Consider the following 17,873-nt stretch of genomic DNA (forward strand, 5'->3'; position numbering starts at 1 on the left):
GAGCCATCAAAAATGAAAAGAAGGAAAGAAATACCCCTTGATGAAGGAATAGGAAGAACCTGAGTGGGATAGAACATTCAGGAAGGGACACATGGTTTTTCCCTCAATCGTTGGACTCCCTTGGGAAAACGTAAAAAAGATGACATGCTTGAGGGTTGAAAAGGCACATTGAGATGGCTGATTCTTAGCCGCTATATCACATCACAACCATCCCAAGAAATTACAAATGATGGTAACATTAAATGCAGATGACTGTTGAAATGAAAAAAACATTATGATTGACCTCGAACAAATGAGCCCTAATGATGGGATCCGATAGAATAGTAAACGATTATCAAGAAGATGGCGTAGACGTGTGTCTTCTCGAGAGGGGATAATTGTGTAGGGCGAAATTCAGATAGAATCCTGACCTTACACATGAGGTTATATCTAAGAAGGGTTCAGAAATTGAGCAGGATGGTTCTCCATGTAACTAATCCCTTGGTACCTCACACCATAAGAAGCTTTCTTCAGCTTAATAGCTGAGTCAAACTAGGTAGCCATTCTACCTAGCCTGAAAGGAGTAGATCAGGGCAAACCCTCAAGCGGTCTCACCTATCCCCTGCGTAGGAAAAGGGAGATATTCTAATTAGGGACTCTTTCCACCTACACACTCCTTGATTGGGGGGAGATTATTCCCACATTCATGAGATTTTGGGGAGGATAATTCCCAATCCCTATAATAAGGAACGGGGGTTACAAAACAAAATTAGGGACTCTTTCCACCTACACTCCTTGATTGGGGGGAGATTATTCCCACATTCATGAGATTTTTGGGAAGGAACAGGGGTTACAAAACAAAAGGGGGAAATTAAGGAAAGAAAGTTGCCTATAAAATGGGAGGAGAGGCCATTGAGGAAAGGACTTTCAGGGTGGTAAGGGAACTGTTCGACACTGCATCTTTTCTTGAGAGATTATCTAACTTGGACGTTGGAGAGTGTTCGACAAGTACCACACCGATGCCCCATCTCAGCGAAGCAGGACTCACCGTTGGAGTAGCGGTTCGAGGGGTAAAGGGGAAGCTTGGATCTTTACCCCTGCAGAAGGTATATCATCGCTAAAGATAAAACCGCATTCATTCAAACCGCCCAGCAAACAAATTCATGAATGAATTATATAGTAGAAAAGCATGCAGCAATCACAAGGTATTTGAAAACTACACTGTACAACTCATGCAGACACCTGGCTGGATGCTGTATTGAAAACCAAGCATCCAAAAGGATAACAGAACAGGTGACCACAATCCATGGTCCATACACAACAATCAATATTCTGGATTACAAACAGAGGCAATGAAACAATCATCCTATCTTAAGCATCACACATATAAAACAACGTAAAAGGTGTCAGCTTGCTAAGTTGGTTAAAGTCTCTGAGTGTTGATACCACAACCTGGGTCTGGGTTCAAAATCCACCTTCGCCTAGTAAGTACTGATCATTAATCTCGCCTACCTAGCAAAACCGAAAAAAAAAAAAAAAAAAAAAGTATAAGATGGTGCAAAGGCAGGTTTCCCCATTCATGACAATAGGTTGGCTACTTGATAAGTTCCCATTAAAATTCTCAACAAAACAGATAAAATAAGAGAGCTACTAATTAGCAGACCGACTTTTACTTATAACACACTAATCCAAATGTAAACAATTATCTTAATTTAAAAAGGATTGGTGTGTTGTAAGAAAAAGATGGTGTGGCAATAGAATTTCTCTAAAATAAAAGAGAAGAATACCTGTCTAGCCTGTCAATCATTTCTTTGGATTATTGGTTCAGAAACCCTCAACACATATCTTCCCACAATGTTTTCAACAGGAAGAGGACCCCTGTGATCAAGTAAATGTGAGAGAATATGAGGAAAAAAAGTCTGAAGGTCCTGTACAAGGCTAGAAAAATGTTCATTAAAAAGATCTATCTAAAAGATAAATGACTAATGATAAATTGACTCGAAAAAAGCCACTTGAAATTCACTCGCTGATGTGGATGTATACGGAACCATAAATCTTTTTCATTGTGTATCCCAAAAGAAAAGATCTATGGTTATGTGCACATGCCACCTCAGTGAGTGAATTTCAAGCGGCTTTTTTCAAGTATTTTATCACGACTCAAAATAAATTTCTTATACTATAGGATTCTCAAGAGACACAAATTTCTTTCTGAAATAATATTCTCGATCCCCAGCAATGGTCATCTTCAGACATTATCGAAGGAAAAAAAAATGATGAATGATGAACAAAATGAAGCTCATACGGTACAAGAATACTACCAAACATGCGAGTCACAGCTGTTGTTACGATTGTCCCCCAACACAAAAACATGATCTTGTGGCACACGCTGCAAATTCAGGAAATGTGAAAAATTGGTCTGGAGCAATCATTTTTGGTCTGGCCAAAATAAATAATGAAGGCAACGACCAAGCAGATGGTGCACCGTCTGAGTTTCACAATCATGAAGCTCTCAGATGTCAACAACATGGAGTCACCGGGCCAATTCTTTCCCTCCCCTCTCGCTCCCATATTTCCTCTTTTATTCATCCAATCAAATGGTGCGGACTTTTTTCGAAATAATTGACCATGTGATCTTTTTTGCCCTGGCGGTTCTACCCCGTAATGTTGTTCAAGAACACGCTGCTGGTGAAAGAAACTTCATGAAAAAAAAAAGAGTAAATGAAACATAAGATATGATGGGTAAGTGAATGCGCACAGTTGCATTCAATTCGTATGTTGGCAGCTCTGCAATGAAATCTTCCTTTTGGGCGATCCCATTGACATAAAGCAACCCATGATGAACCTGCATAGTTTACAAGAAAAATCATTTGTAACAAAGAATTCAACCTTCTTATTTTATTATTCTTGATGAGCTATACATTAATCCATCCTCCTTAATGGGATATTCCCCACACCATATCTGGTCCACAGACTGTTTTGCAGAGATAAACGATCATTTGGAGCCTTCTGTATTGACTATGAAAATTAACTAGAATTCCGAGTTTGCTTTATACTTATAAACTCCATCTTTAACCATTATAACAAAAATACTTGAATGAGACAGGACAGAAATTTCAATGTGATCACATTCTCACGAAATTACCCATCAGGCACATTGTGCAGCAGCGGGGAAAACCAGTCTGAAATTCTTAGTGTCTCAATCTCTACAGATACATCATCAATAAGGATAGGCAAACCACTTAGTGATGAGTAATTAATGGGTGAAGACCGGTTTTGAACCCAGGTCGGTCATGGTATCAACATTCACAAACTGAACCAACTTAGCCTGCTGGCAACTAAAAAAAAAATTAAGTTTGTAGCCACTCAACATATATTTTTTTGGAAAAATTAAGTTTGTAGCCACTCAACATATATTTTTTTGTATATACCCCATAAAAGGGACCATAAATCTTCATTTTTAAGATCAAAAGCTACAGTTTTATTGAAGTTGAAGGTGAGTCAGAGCTTTTAACCCCCCACCCCGATAAACAAAAAAAAATATACATTACATATTTATTTTATAAGTGTTTTTATTTTTTATCCTTTTGTAGATTATATGCTTCAATGCTTGTAAATGCATAAGATCTGAGGCAGGCAAGATTGATGGGTAAACAATGTTTAAGGCTTGGTTTATCGATATTCTGTTAAGCATAACATGAATGTTGCTTTGATATATAGTTCAATGGAAAATTAATTATTTCTATTTTAACTAGAAATATTTAGAATGTCTTTCAAGCAGTAAATTGCATTTTATGTGAATACAAATACATAACAAGGCACCCATCATATATAGTTGTCAACAAATTTTAGAAACCAGAACCAAAGTGTCAGATAAATTTACGATCAAAATGTTCTCACAAAACAATAAGAAAAACAATCACGTGCATATGAGATAGGATTGTTTATTCATATAAAACTATCAAAAGCAAAGTAAATGTGGAAAGATGGGATAGGATTGTTTTTTCGAAGACTTATCATGGACTCAAATTTTCAATTCCAGGCACTAAAAATAATAGACATAAACTTCACTGTGACAAGTTTAAAATAGAAAGATCAGAAAAGAAATGTCGAAATAACGGGTATAATATTGTGAACCTCTCTTTCCCCAGTACTAAATAGAAAGCTTTCTCACTTCTTTACTGAAGCTATCATACTTCCATTATTTATTTTTCTTTTTATTATAAGCCTTCCATTAATTTTTCCAAGTTCTGTATTCACCTAAAATGGTGTGATTGTGAGGTTTATACATGTTATAGACTATAGGCCATTGAAAGGCCTCAACCCACATCTCCATAACAAAAAACATTACAGTTAAAGTTCCCGAGTGCACAGTCATTTTACATTTTCCTATAATATTAATATATATTCCATGTTGTTACCATAGTTTTTTAATTTTCTATAGTGTTTCTATACATGATTGTAGTTTTGTATGGACTGTAAAAACTTCAATATAAAAAATTTATATTTAATAAGGCATTACCTCGACCCAGTCACCTGTCTTCGCTACTATTCTTTTAATGAAGACATCTTCTTTCTTGTATCCCATATCCTACAGTGAACAGAAAGAGAACAAAACATCAAACATAAGATCAATGATAAAATTCAAGACATGATACTGAATTTTTATTACATTACCAACCTGTAAATTCCTAGGTGCTTTGAAAAGTACAATATCATCTATAGCAGGGCTTTTGATGAAATATAGTACCTGCATAAAGAAATTATAAGCACAGGGTTACAATAATTAGAACCCAAGGAACAAGAAGTACGGAACTAGTCTCTTAGTAAAAAAATAAGGTTCACGTCAATGTAAACTTCAACAATTATTAAATTGTAAAGCAACATCCAATCTAGAGAGCCTTTATTTGGGAATACTAATTTATTAATAATAAAAAAAACATTAGCAAAGCTTCAACATGCTTTGTGTTCAGATGCAAAATTTGCACCAGATGTCAATATAAGATTTCAATTGCCTCGGCCCTGCTAGTCAGGTCTATGGGTCCGGACATCCCCGTCATCAAAGAAAGAAAGAAAAGATATCAATTGTCTAGCATTATTAATTCCCAATGAGAATGTTGAGAATTAAAATTGTATTTCAATGACTGTTATTTAGAGATCTAAAATACCAAAATGGAAATCCTAAAATGGGCCACACAGGGATGTTTAATTCTGAAGCCAAGGACAAAAAGGAAGAACTTGAAGATCTCAAGCAAGGAACAAGTCCTAGGACGTATTGTTGGGATTCATGCTGGTCAAACCACTGGTGAAGGTGGAAGTATTGTCTTCGGACTCATCAATGGTCGAAAGATTTTGTCAAAAACCCTAATAAAGGAGAGCTTGGAGCTCTCTCTCAATATCAACATCACAACTTGAAAATGAAAAAAAAATTAACTTTCTTTCTGTCAATTCATTTTTATCTCAAAACCTTTATAAACCATGATTAATCCTAGCCTTTGGATTGATCCCAAAGATCACAATCACGCATTCCTTTAAAAATACCAAAAATGTCCCCGATTTTTCAAAGATCCTCTATAGCATCCAAGGCCTATTAAGCAACCCTTAAGAGAGGGGCTTTATTACAGACGGGTCTCCACAAGCATTCAAAGTACAGCATCCATCAGTTTTATACCTCATCGGGATGACTATTGGAAAATGGGTACTCTAAAACCCGTTACATCTCAACAATAAGCTAACACTATTAACATTTAATCGAGAACTAGATGTCTTCAAACAGACAACGGAGCAAATTCCAAACACGCATTTAGTTATCTTCCCTTGCCAATTCCAAAATTTTCAATAGGTAGATGGACACCTAAATCCCAAACCCTAATAAGTGGATTGGAAGTCAGTATTCTCAGCAAGAAAAGAAGGAAATAATAACATTCAAAATCTAAAGTGATGAAACTTAAATTTATAGCTTAGTGGAGGCCATGCGCATTGGCAAGAGCTCCCTTTGGAAACCATCATGACAATAGAAAACCACCAGTCTCTATCAATAAAGAATTTTTTTGAAAGGCAACAATTAGGTGTTCAACCTGAACTTAAACTAGAGTACAACTAGCTCAATTATTAGTAAAATCAAGAAATTATTCTAAGTAAATGTGATCAGGCGGCGCCTATTTTGATCTAATAAAAGACAGAAAAGGGACAAAATAATTCAGAAATGACAACAACAAAATATAAAAAACTAATGCAAGTCTCGAATTAGTGACATCTAGGTGGGATGCGATTATCTGGGCCTCCAAACAATAGTACAATAGCATTGCACACATGTAATGGGTATCAAGTTAATCAAATTTATTCAACTTAAACTGAAAACCGCTACCAAAGCAATCGAAGATTAAGAAAACACACGCATACAGACATACATACATACACATACTCTCCCACTCTCTCTCCTGACGTGGTAGTGTGTAGGAACCATAGATGCTTTTTCACTCGTATCTCGATGAAGAGCATATATGGTTCCTACACACTTCCACGTCAGGAAAGTGAGATATGAGGTACAATCTTGAGGTCACTTCAGCATTATTCATCAAAAATTATTATATCTAGGACCAGCGAGATTCGATAATCTGAAAACAATTACCCAAGCATTAAGCAGTAAAAGATAGAAGAATTTATTCTTAAAAGAAAGAAATTTGTTACTTTCTCAGCGATGATCCGATCCCCAACACGGAGAGTGGGGTACATAGATGACGAAGGAATGAATCTAATCTCAGCAAACATTGACCATAACAACCACACCACCAAAACACTCATAAACCCATCGAAACTTGGACATCGAAGAAAAGCCCAACTCTGACATGGCATCCATTGTAACGATGATAAATGCAAAAGAAACCGATACAAAGCCGAAGGTCTCAAGAAGCTCATTTTTTTCCAACTAAAACGAACACGAGTTGTAGATTAAAGAGAAATTTCAAGCTTCGAAGGGTTTCAAACGGATGTTGAGAAGTCGGATTTGGCGAAACCACTGATCCAAGAATTGGATCAAGTGGAAAGTGTAATAAAGATTGATGAGAAGTTGGATTCGCCGTTTCAGTTCGAGAAACAGTGAATCAAACGTTTGGATCTTAGAATTCGAAGCGATTTGTTGGAAAATTGTTGATGAGATCGAAAATGATTGTTGAGGAGAAGTGAAAATTAAGAAGAGAAGAAGAAAGAAGAGATTCAGAGGCATAATAATGGATCAGATTTGGGGAAGAAATTCTCAGATCTCTCTCTCTCTCTCTCCTTCGACTAGAGAGACTGAGAGATGAAGGTCCGAGACTCTTCTGGAAAATGGAGAGAGAATGAGAAAGACTTGCTTTCGTGGTGGCCAAGTCTCTCCTCTCAACTATGTACGACGCACTAAACTCTCTCTCCTAGTCTACTACAGTTCTACACTTCTACCCTACGTGACCTTTAAGTTTATTACAGTACAAACCTTGAACATTGTGTGAAATTTATACATCCTCCTCTAAAAGTTTCAAAAACTCCCTCGACACCCAATCACCAATCACAGCAATGTAACCGTAAGGAAGTAAATGGGCCAGCTTTTTGCCAGATAGTATAATTAGACCCGGTTAGTAATCGGGGCGGGCTGGGCCTGATTCGTGGCTGCTGCAGGGCTTGGGTGCTTCGTTATAATTTTAAGGGAAAATTACTTAAAGAACCCTAGTGGATGGATTTCTTTCTAAATAATCCCTAAGTTTTTTGTATTTTGTAAAAAAAAACAAAACTCTTTCTATCTAGAACTCCACAATTATTAAACATGACTTAAAAGCATTAAGTTTATCAATAATTATAGTTGAACTCAAAATATTAATATTATTGAACTCGATAATAATTGTTATATTATTGATGAACTCAATGCTTTTAAGTCATATGTAATTCCTGCTGAGTTCAATAATATTTTCATAAAATGTTTAGACAATAAAAAATGGTGAACTCAATATTTAAATGTGATCCAAAATCAATCTCTTTCTCTCTCTCTCTCTTCAATATTTGGTAAATCTCTTTGAAATATCCAAAATGCATATATCATAGTTACCAAATAGACAATTGAATCAAAACTTACAATGTAATTATAAAAAATTTAGAATCTCAACTTTATTTTCAATTTTTTTAATCTCAAAAGAAATTAAAAAAATACATTTAAATATTCAAAATTACAAGTCATTGTCCATTCGTTATTCATCGTAAAAAAAAATCGTCTGAAATAATCGCAATCATTGTTGGAAAACCCAACTACGTGAAAAATATGTGAAAGAAAAGGAGTAATTTGGGTTCAAAACCATTGTATAAAGATATAAGAGTTCAAGGACCATAAAGAAAAAAAAAATATTGAATGGCCTAACAAGATATCGCCCAAAACTCAGGGATTATCTAGAAATAAACTCCTCCGCAATGGTCCTTCAAATAATTTTTCCTAATTTTAATTATAATAAAATATAATTTTTTTTTGCTAAGCATAACATGTTATAACTTTAACCTTATTTATTAAGGGTTTAGCATCCTTGGGCTCACCTTATGACATCAAAAATCATGATTCATGCTTCAAGGATGCAGAGAACAAAAATTTTATGAACTTCAAAAAAAAAAGTTATTTTTTATTGTCGGATTTTAATTTTAAAATTTTGAATTAAGTGGAAGTTTGGTAGCCATCTATTTTCTAAACCTTGGATCAAATCCAAAAGAATTCTTTTTATATATGAGTTTTTCAATGAAATCTAGAGGGTTATGATGTTGAATTACTAGTGTGGTAACTCATTTGAGCAAAACGATCCTTAGTAAGGCTTAAAATCTTACAAAGTATGGAAAATGTCTCTCTTATAACTATACTAAAAGATGGTATGTGCAAATGCACATGTATCGAAATGGCTTATATGTGATTGAAGTATTGATTAAAGGATTTGTGAATAACACAGTAAACAACATACTTTTGTACCTTTGAAAAATAAACAACGTAATTCTCTCAAGTGTGGCAATTTTCTTGATTTTTTACCAAAATAATCTTGATTATATTAAGTTTAAATGAAAAGGTGGGGTCATCCATGGGATCAGAAAGTTAGTGTCAAACCACATCTATTTCGCCTTCTTACATTATAATAGTAAAGAAGATTTAAATGTGAATATAAGAAAATATGTTAAAAACTCAAAATTTGAGTTCGGAGTGGCCAATGAATAGGCTCCAATAATTGAGCGTTGGGTTTGGACATGAGTGTTCTTTTATTTGGTTTGGCCTAACCATTACAAGTTATATATATTACCAATATTAATAATAAATGGATCAAACTTGGAACCGATCCAATATTTTTATTGGATAAGTGTTTCTGTCGGATCTGTATATTTGGATCCAAAACTGATCTGATAACAAATGAATCAAGTCTATATGATTGAATCCGACTGGAGACAACACCTAGATGTTGTCCATTTTACAAGATTAATGACATCCGATGGTATCGTAAAAGACATGCATAGAAAAAATGGTTGGCATCCAAGCGGTGTTGTAGAAAATATTGTATCAAATAGTTATCCCCGATCATACCTCATACACAAATATGAACCGAACAACCACCTATCTATATAGTGTAGACGCGAGATTTCGTCATTATGATGACTACATCTACAATGATTTGGAGTCGCCACCATTCATATTGTAAGTGGGTGTGAATGGTCACCCGATGTGCATTTTTGAAAAAAAGTGACATTTTGGCATTTTAGTGACTCACGATGGATAAAGGGGTAGTCAAACCTCGAGATTTGGGTAAGCGGCTCGGTTGGAGAAAAGGGAAGGTGTTAGGCACCCTTTCCTCCCCGCCACGTGGCGGTAACCTCAAATAACTCGATCATTTTTTATTTTTAAAAGAAGGTGAAAAAAATGTGCCACGTGGGTGCATATGTTCCCTAAGCAGGGATTCATTTTCGGCTTGATCATAGGGTCATTTCATTAATGGAAATGACCCATATGAACCTTAGCCTTGGGGCCCAATCATCAAAAGGGGTAAAATAAAATAGAAGAAGGGGGTGTTAGAAGAGGGAAAGAGTAGAAGGTTAGAGAAAGAGAGGGGGGTGTGCTTCAAACCCACCTTGTATCTTGTTTCTTCTTTTCTTCTTATTGCTTGAGTCTTCTTGAGTCCTTAGTATAATATAGGAGTATGAGAAGGGGAAGAGGTGATTAGAGAGAGTAGGGATTTCTTTTGTTTTAGTGAGACTTGTAGAGGATTTGTGAGAGAGAGTTGGTAAACTTGGTGAGAATTGGTGATGGTTGTTAGTAGAAAGAGTGTTGGGGAGAAGTTTTGTAATGAGAAGTTGGGGGCCTTTTTTGGGAAGAGGATGAGGGTATTTATAGATGTTTAGGAGTTATTTTAGGGATATAATGGGGTGAAGTGAAGAAAATGGGTAGAATGGTTATGAGTTTGAGAGAGAAGTGGGTGTAATTTAGAGGAGATTGGAGGGTATTTAGGTAAGGGGGGTTAAATGGGTGAGTTTTGACCCAAATGGTTTGGATCCTACCCAACCCATTTGGGTGGAGTGTTTGGTGAGGTAAGTTTAAGATGGTGGTTGAGATTAAATGGTGTTTGGTTTAAGAGAATGGAGGATTTAAAGAGGTGGTTGATGATATTTTGGGAGGATGAAGGAGATGATGCCATGTGTTAAGGTGGGTGGAGATGAAGGGTTGGGATATGTTGATGGGAGAGGTTGAGTGTTTGACTTGAGAGGATGGTGTAGGTTTAGGTTGTAGATGTAGGTTTTGTAGGGAATGATGAGGGTAGATTAGGGGAGGTATAGATTAGGGGTGTGGGTAGATGTGTTTGATTTGAGAGAAAAGGTGATGGGTTGATGTGTGGGTAGATGGGATTTAAAGCAAATTAATGGGGTAGGTAGTTGGGTGAGGGAGGTGAGATGGGGTGATGACATGTGTCATCTTTTGATGATAAAAGAGTGATTGGTTGATGTGGGTTGTGGTTTATGGGTTAGGGTTGTGGGTTGGATAATGAATTGGATATGGTTAATGATTTGTGGGTTTTGTAGTGTTGGGCTTGGGTTTTAGAAATGGTTTTTACGAATACGGAGGCGGAGCGGTGATAGTAGAGGAGGGGAAGACATCTCAAGTCTCAACTTTTTAATTTTAAAATTTTTTTAGATTTTTACAATCATTAATTTGATCAAAAATGCCACGTGTTGGCGAATCGGGCTTTTAGGCCCGTTGGTGAAATTTATCGAAAATTTGACGTTTTTTATTTTGGAAGCGGAGCGGTGAATGTTGGGAAAGCGTAAGGTTGGCCGAGTCCTTTTGGTGGCCTCCTAAACCATTGAGAGGTCTTAGGGGCCTCGGTTTGGTCAAAATGTTATTTTTCAACGACTTGGGCCCGTTGACACATTTATTTGGAAAATCTGTATTTTTGGGCCTTTTCGAGAAGTGGCCCGTTCAAATTGAGGTGTCTACATATAGATCATACATTCATGTGGCACCCAAAAACATAACCGGGTACCATGTAGATGTAGCGCTCAAAATTTAAGGAAATCTGAAAGAAAAAAAAAATTCATCATTGACCAATGCAATTTTAGATTTGGGGTTTTGTGGTTATCCATTACGAAAGATTTTAATCAGATAAAAAAAATTAAATTATTTTATACCTAATCTAAATCATGAAATCCTAAATTGTCAAGGTGATTGGTATACCCCCATAGTCTAACTGAGGACCTTGGTCCAAACTCTCCATGCATGTTACCTAATTTTTCATATTTTTTCAACTTTTTTGAACAACTAAATATTTTTAATTGGTGGTTGGTAGATGAATACGATAGTTCTTAAGGAGACATGCATCCAAGTCAACAAAGCTAAACAAATTTCTTATTGTTTAGAATGAAGATTTCAAACCTAGAGACAATTTATTAAGAACGTCCAAACACAATGGTCAATATCAATAATTCTAGGGACTGTATGTATTCTCACGGAAAATTGATGGAAAAATAATTTTCCCAAAAAAAATTTGAGATTTATCGGTGTATGATTTCGTATTTTCCCTAAAATTTATATTCTTGTTAAAACGAATATTCATTCTGGTTGGAAAGAAAAATTCCTACCCTTTGAAAAATGATTTTCCCACCTCCAAATGTAAATATCTCATGACTAATCCCACCCACAATTAAAACCAAAATCTATTTCCAGCGTTTTCCTGGGTGCAACAAATAGCGAAATTCATTTTCTCCCGATCATTTTCTCGAGAAATGCATATTTCCTTGAAAATGAAGAGTCCTTTGAAGAACACTCCTCGTTACAAAACACGTGCCATTTTTTTATTTATTTCAAAGGATACATTCTACAAGATTCAAACAAGAACATTGTTTTCCTAATCAATGATTGACTTTGATTGTTAGAGAAACTTAATGTATTTGTCACGAAGGGGTATTGCGTGTTAAAATGAGGATAATTTTACTGATGAATCTAACTCATTGAACCCATGAATATTCAGGCCATTTTTTTTTTAATACAAGCTATCCCATGTCCCAAAATAATTCCTACACTTGCACACCTCGACCCATTGAAGTTTTCCAATATGCAATAAGGTTAATCAGGTGACCACCCAATTTTGAGCACACGACCAGAGGACACTCAAATGTGAAAATAGGGAAATCTATCAACTTGTGAGCAAGAGATCTCAAAATTTCGGGGACACTCTAGTTTTAAAATAATTGTCAAATGATGATTTTTATTGTTATTGTTAAAAGAAACCTGTGTACTTGCAGTAGGGGCAAAATTGATACTTTACCATATTCTATAGCCTTTTTAACCACTAAAAAATAACTTATTTAATAAAATCACTTTACCATCAACTGGTAAATAGTTTGGAATGTGTGCTCTCTTAATAAATAAGATGATTTCATGGCATGATATGGTAACTTACCTTTGAAATATTTCAGACAAATCAATTTGATAAGTGATTTCTAAATATTATATTTGAAATTTTTTATCAAGGATTTGGAAAAAAATTAATTATCTATGAGTGTATATATATATATATGTGTGTGTGCGCGCGCGCGCGCGCCCAAATTTAGTTATGTACACGAAAGATAAGGTCTTTACACACGTCATATACCGAGTGGCATTTAGGTTAGTCCCATCATTGTCTAAATTATGTTTCATGATTGTTTGGTGTTCGTGACGCCTTAGGTGAGTGACGCCTTGACTATAATTTGAATGTGATGTAGTAAGTGTTTAGAAGGAGAAGAGAGGGAAAGAGAATTTAATACAAAGATTTGTTCATGGGGTTCATCTAAAATCTGGACTATGTCCCTCGAAATTCAAAGAGTCGTTCTGTCATTCTTGAAATTATTACAATATCCACATTACATGAGAGAGAAAGAGGGGAATCCCCTTGTCAGAGAGAAAACAAAACAAAAAATAAAGTATCTTCTTTGTTGTCCTAATGTCTTATTTTTAGGCACAAAAAAATATAAGAAATGATATAATTGTCCCTTTTCCATTTGATTGCGCTTTCCACCTCACATATGATCAATCCACGTGACACACATGTGAACCCATTCAATTTGCATCATCTACATGTTTTATAGCAAAAAATTCTTTAGATTCAATCGACTGATATTATCAATTATGTTATTTTATTTATTATTTTTTTAAGTTAGTTAAGATTGATCAATGGGTCATTAAAGTTAGAGAGCTTTTATTAACACATCAACTTTTACTTATAACACTCCATTCCATGTAGACAATCTTTAAATTGAAAAGGATTTGTGTGCTGTTAATAAAAGTTGGTGTGCCAATAGAATCTCTCTCTAAATTTATGAGTAAAAATAGGTATTTTTCACTAATATCTTATGTTCCTTCTCCAAGAAAAATGTATGAAAACTTAGATTAGTGTCCTCCTTACAACCATCCCGGATATTCTTAGGTTGGCCCTATTTGTTGGATAATGGGTCAACTTAGGACTCCCGTATGGACCAAATCAATAAGGATCGACCCAAGCATAATTGATCCAATAAGAATCATATCACAACCTTGTTGGATTAAGTTTCTAATATTAAGACCCAACCAGTTATAAAATTGGATTCTTACTGAATCGGATCTTTATTAGAGCCTATATATTTGATCGAGATCCGAACTTATCGGATCAGAACTGATCCGATCCATAGGCAATCCTTGGTCCACTTGCCGTGCCGCCTCGGAGAACATAGAATAACATTCAAGCGAGTCAGTGACAGCAGATACCCTACCCCAACAGTCAGTCAGCCATCCAACTCCAGATTTACTTTTTATACGACACGTGGAAAAATATTAGAAGATCTGCGTTCCTGTTTTCTCGGTATTTTATTAGAGAGTTACTATTGCCACATCAACTTTTCCTAACGCTACGCCAACTGTGTGCAATTCTTTGGTATGGTATTAGTAAAAGTTGGTATGTCCTCTACGCGCCTGCGGCCACTTGTCATTTGTCGAGCAATAGAGAGAGGATCCCTGATCCTGTACTCCAAGGAGTTGATTAGGTAACTCCAACTCCTCCCCACCATTTCCCACAATATCATGGGATAAGTGTTTATTTGGCTATTTTTGTTAGGAAAAATTACTTAAAGGACCCTGGAAGAGAGAGTTTTTTGTAAATAATTCCTAAACTTTAAGACTTCTCTTAATAGTTCATTTGGTAAAAAAATTATTTATAATCAGTCAGTGAACCTCATTTCCCATATTTTTCACCATCGTCATAAGCATTCGAACCCACTATTTTCATAATAAAATAAAATAAAATGAATTTTTGGCATCTTAATCAAATTTCGAAGATTGCATTATGTTGAAAAGATTTAAGAAGAAAGAAGAAGTCATTTTCAAAGGTTTTTTCAAATATTTTAAAGACATGTAAAAAATTAAGATTTTTATTTATTTATTTATTTTTCATTTTTTAATGAAAATCGATAAAAAATGGTTCTTTTAATTTGAAATCATCTAAATAAGTCACTATCTCGAATTTTTAATGATCTTTCCAAATATTTTAGTCAAAAAAATTTGAAAATAAAAAATGAATGAGTTTTACAAGTGTTGAGTTCACTACTTTTTATCATCAAGTTCGACAATAAATAAAAAGTGGTGAACTCGAGTACTCGACTAAAAAAAGTGGTGAACTCGAGTACTCGACTAAAAAAAGTGGTGAGTTCAACGATAAATAAAAAACGGTGAGTTCACCAATATTGAGGGACCGTTAAGAAATAAAAATTAATTAAATGAACTATCAAGTTACCACCCAAAACTTATGAATTATTTAGATAAAAATCCCTCTACCAAGGTCCTTTAAGCAATTTTTCCTTTTCTAACTAAAAGGACATAACCAAAAAAAAAACTTGAGAAGCCAAGTAATTTTTTCCTAGGTCACTAATCCCAAAATTACTCAAACCTTAGTGCTAAAAAGCACCCATCAAACTCTTTCCAACTTCATCCTCCAATTGGCATTCTATTTGTAAACCTAAACAAATGCGGTCTCATTTAGATCGGAATGTTATATTACCACTCCAATATATTACAATTGCACACCACTAACAAGAACCCAAACCTTAAAGATTAATTCTAAGTTCCCTTTTGGAAAATAGAAAGTAGAAAATAACTATGAAAATGATAATTTTTTGAGAATTTTTTTTTTAAAGTAGAAGGTAATTTCTGATTACATTTTAGAAAGTTTAGATTTTTTACTTTTTATTTTTTAAAGTAATTTTTAAAATTTAACTCACAAACTTTTTCACTTTTCAAAATTTTAAAATAAAGAATTATGTTGTATCCAAACAGGTGGTCTCTAGGTTTTTGTTAAAATTAGAGATGCATCCTTGTGTTTCAAATTGATATAACCCTTGATCTCAATCTTGAGTGAGAGACTGACATACAATGATCAAAACACCCTCTTCAACCTCGATTAGAGAAACCCTTGATTTTTTTATTCTTGAAATCCGATTGTTTTCAATATCTAAGACATTTATTATTTTTAATCTAATTACATTTTTCAATTTTGTTTTCAATCTCTTGGTAAAAGTCGATTTTTTTTTTCTTTCCAAAAGCCTAGCGTCTTCAATCTATACAAAAACCTAATCTTGTTCTTGAGGTTTAATGGTGGAAAGACATAGAATCTTGAGAAATTTCTCAAAATATGATCAACTTTTGATGAAATTCCAATTTTAGCTCACTATTCATTTTAATTTCCAAAACATGTAGTGTGAGATTGCAAATTTTTCAAAGTGACGATCTTACTGATATGTTTTTTTCAAAATGATAACTTCACTATTTTACATCAATGAGACTATCACTTTGAAAAACCTACGATCTGGTACTTAATGTTTTGAGAATAAAAATAAATAATGAGTCAGAATCGGAATGACATCATATTCAATTCATGAAATAGTAATTTTCTCTCAAATCTTTAGATTGAAGAAAAAGTAAAATTTTATCTCAAAAATTGAAGATAATGGATATTTGGAGAAGGTTGAAGGTGGGGGAAGTTCATTCATTTTACATCAATCCCTCACAAAAGACAGAAATCAAAGGATATGTTATCAATTTAAAAACACCAAAATATCCCTAAGTTTCACCATAACTTGAAGGAACTATTAAAAATTATAAAATTGGTGTGTGATCAAATAACTTTTAATAATAGCAATTTTCCATTTGACGTGATTTTATAATCTAATAACGTCCACTTGACATATTATTTAAAGTATGATCATATTATAATTGTGGGGGTAATTCCTCATCTCTTTAGATTTCCCCTCTCTTGTTTTTCTATGATGTTTGACCCGATCGGGTGAGCCCCATTCTCATAAAATATGATAAATTATATGAAACATATAGTTTATTTTATTTATATTTTGCATATGGGGCACGTTATTTGTGTTCACTTTTTTTCTTGTCTCAACCACTTATTACTTTTGTTTTACTGACACACACACCCACACAATCCCAACAAAATCTCATTTCTCCTCCCCTTCTTCTTCCGTAAGTTTTAACTAGAATACTTTGATACAAGAAATAATACCCTTAGAATTTGCAAAATGAGTTAGCAATGATCATGAAAATCTCAACTCCTCATTTAGGAATCATTATAAAATTTTGACAATAAAATAATAAAAATAAAAAATCAAATAAAACTTCATTCGATCGATAAATTAATATCAAATTATTCAACATAGATTTGATTGAATTCTACTGAATCTACTTAAAAGAATTTAATAGATTAGTACAATGTCTCAATTGGTAGCTTTCTAACGAGTCTTTTTAGTTAAATTTAATAAGATCCTATCGAGCTTCATTAAAAAAATTTATATCTTCTTATCAAACAAAAAATTAGTCTTTTTTAAAGTTACGTTACGATCACTAGTTATTAGAAAATAACATTTAAGGAGGTGAAACGGGCAAACAAAAAGTGGGTGCAATACTCTGAACCTCTGCATATCCCATATCAAATCGGATTTGATCAAATTTAGACTCAATAGAATTGGATTTTGATGCTAGAGATCAAATAAAATCCCAATAGAATTCCTTATAAAATCCATAATTAAATTTTTTTATTTTATTATAATGGTAAATTTATTTTTAATGAATTCAATGACTGACGCTGACACAAAGTAAACTCAGATTCCCAGTATCATCACCCAAATACTTTACTAACTAAATTAATTGGCACATGCTCCATGATTAGAACTTATTCTTATCAAAGAGTAAAATTAACTGATTTTTTTTATAACAAATTTAAAGCTCATCTTACTCCCTAATGTACAGAATCCAAACCCAAAAGAGTAAAATATTTTCTTTTTTGGCAACCGTAGAAACGACACATCAGTCACTCTCCCTCTAAAATTACAGCTACAGCAGACCA

At 34.2% G+C, this 17,873-nt stretch overlaps 1 protein-coding gene across 4 annotated transcripts; it reads right to left on the minus strand.

The window, feature by feature from the left end:
* Positions 1-1,151: 1,151 nt before the first annotated feature.
* Positions 1,152-7,375, minus strand: LOC147404214 (chloroplast processing peptidase-like). Of its 4 annotated transcripts, none has more exons than XM_086440082.1 (7): positions 6,667-7,375; positions 4,658-4,726; positions 4,499-4,567; positions 2,735-2,821; positions 2,298-2,365; positions 1,767-1,857; positions 1,152-1,500 (listed from the first exon to the last, which is right to left on the minus strand). In XM_086440082.1, exons 1-6 carry the CDS (start codon positions 6,892-6,894, stop codon positions 1,779-1,781), a joined length of 600 nt encoding a protein of 199 aa, XP_086296208.1. In that variant the 5' UTR covers positions 6,895-7,375; the 3' UTR covers positions 1,152-1,500; positions 1,767-1,778. The 4 variants fall into 4 exon arrangements, 2 of the variants coding, with proteins under 2 accessions (XP_086296208.1, XP_086296207.1); XM_086440081.1 differs by having other exon boundaries at positions 1,152-1,491; positions 6,667-7,373; XR_015177719.1 differs by lacking the exon at positions 1,152-1,500 and having other exon boundaries at positions 1,775-1,857; positions 2,298-2,658.
* Between the last annotated feature and the right edge of the window lie 10,498 nt (positions 7,376-17,873).

This window comes from Akebia trifoliata, chromosome 4, assembly GCF_017979445.1.
Source record: "Akebia trifoliata isolate Shusen 1 chromosome 4, ASM1797944v1, whole genome shotgun sequence".
Lineage (NCBI taxonomy): Eukaryota > Viridiplantae > Streptophyta > Magnoliopsida > Ranunculales > Lardizabalaceae > Akebia > Akebia trifoliata.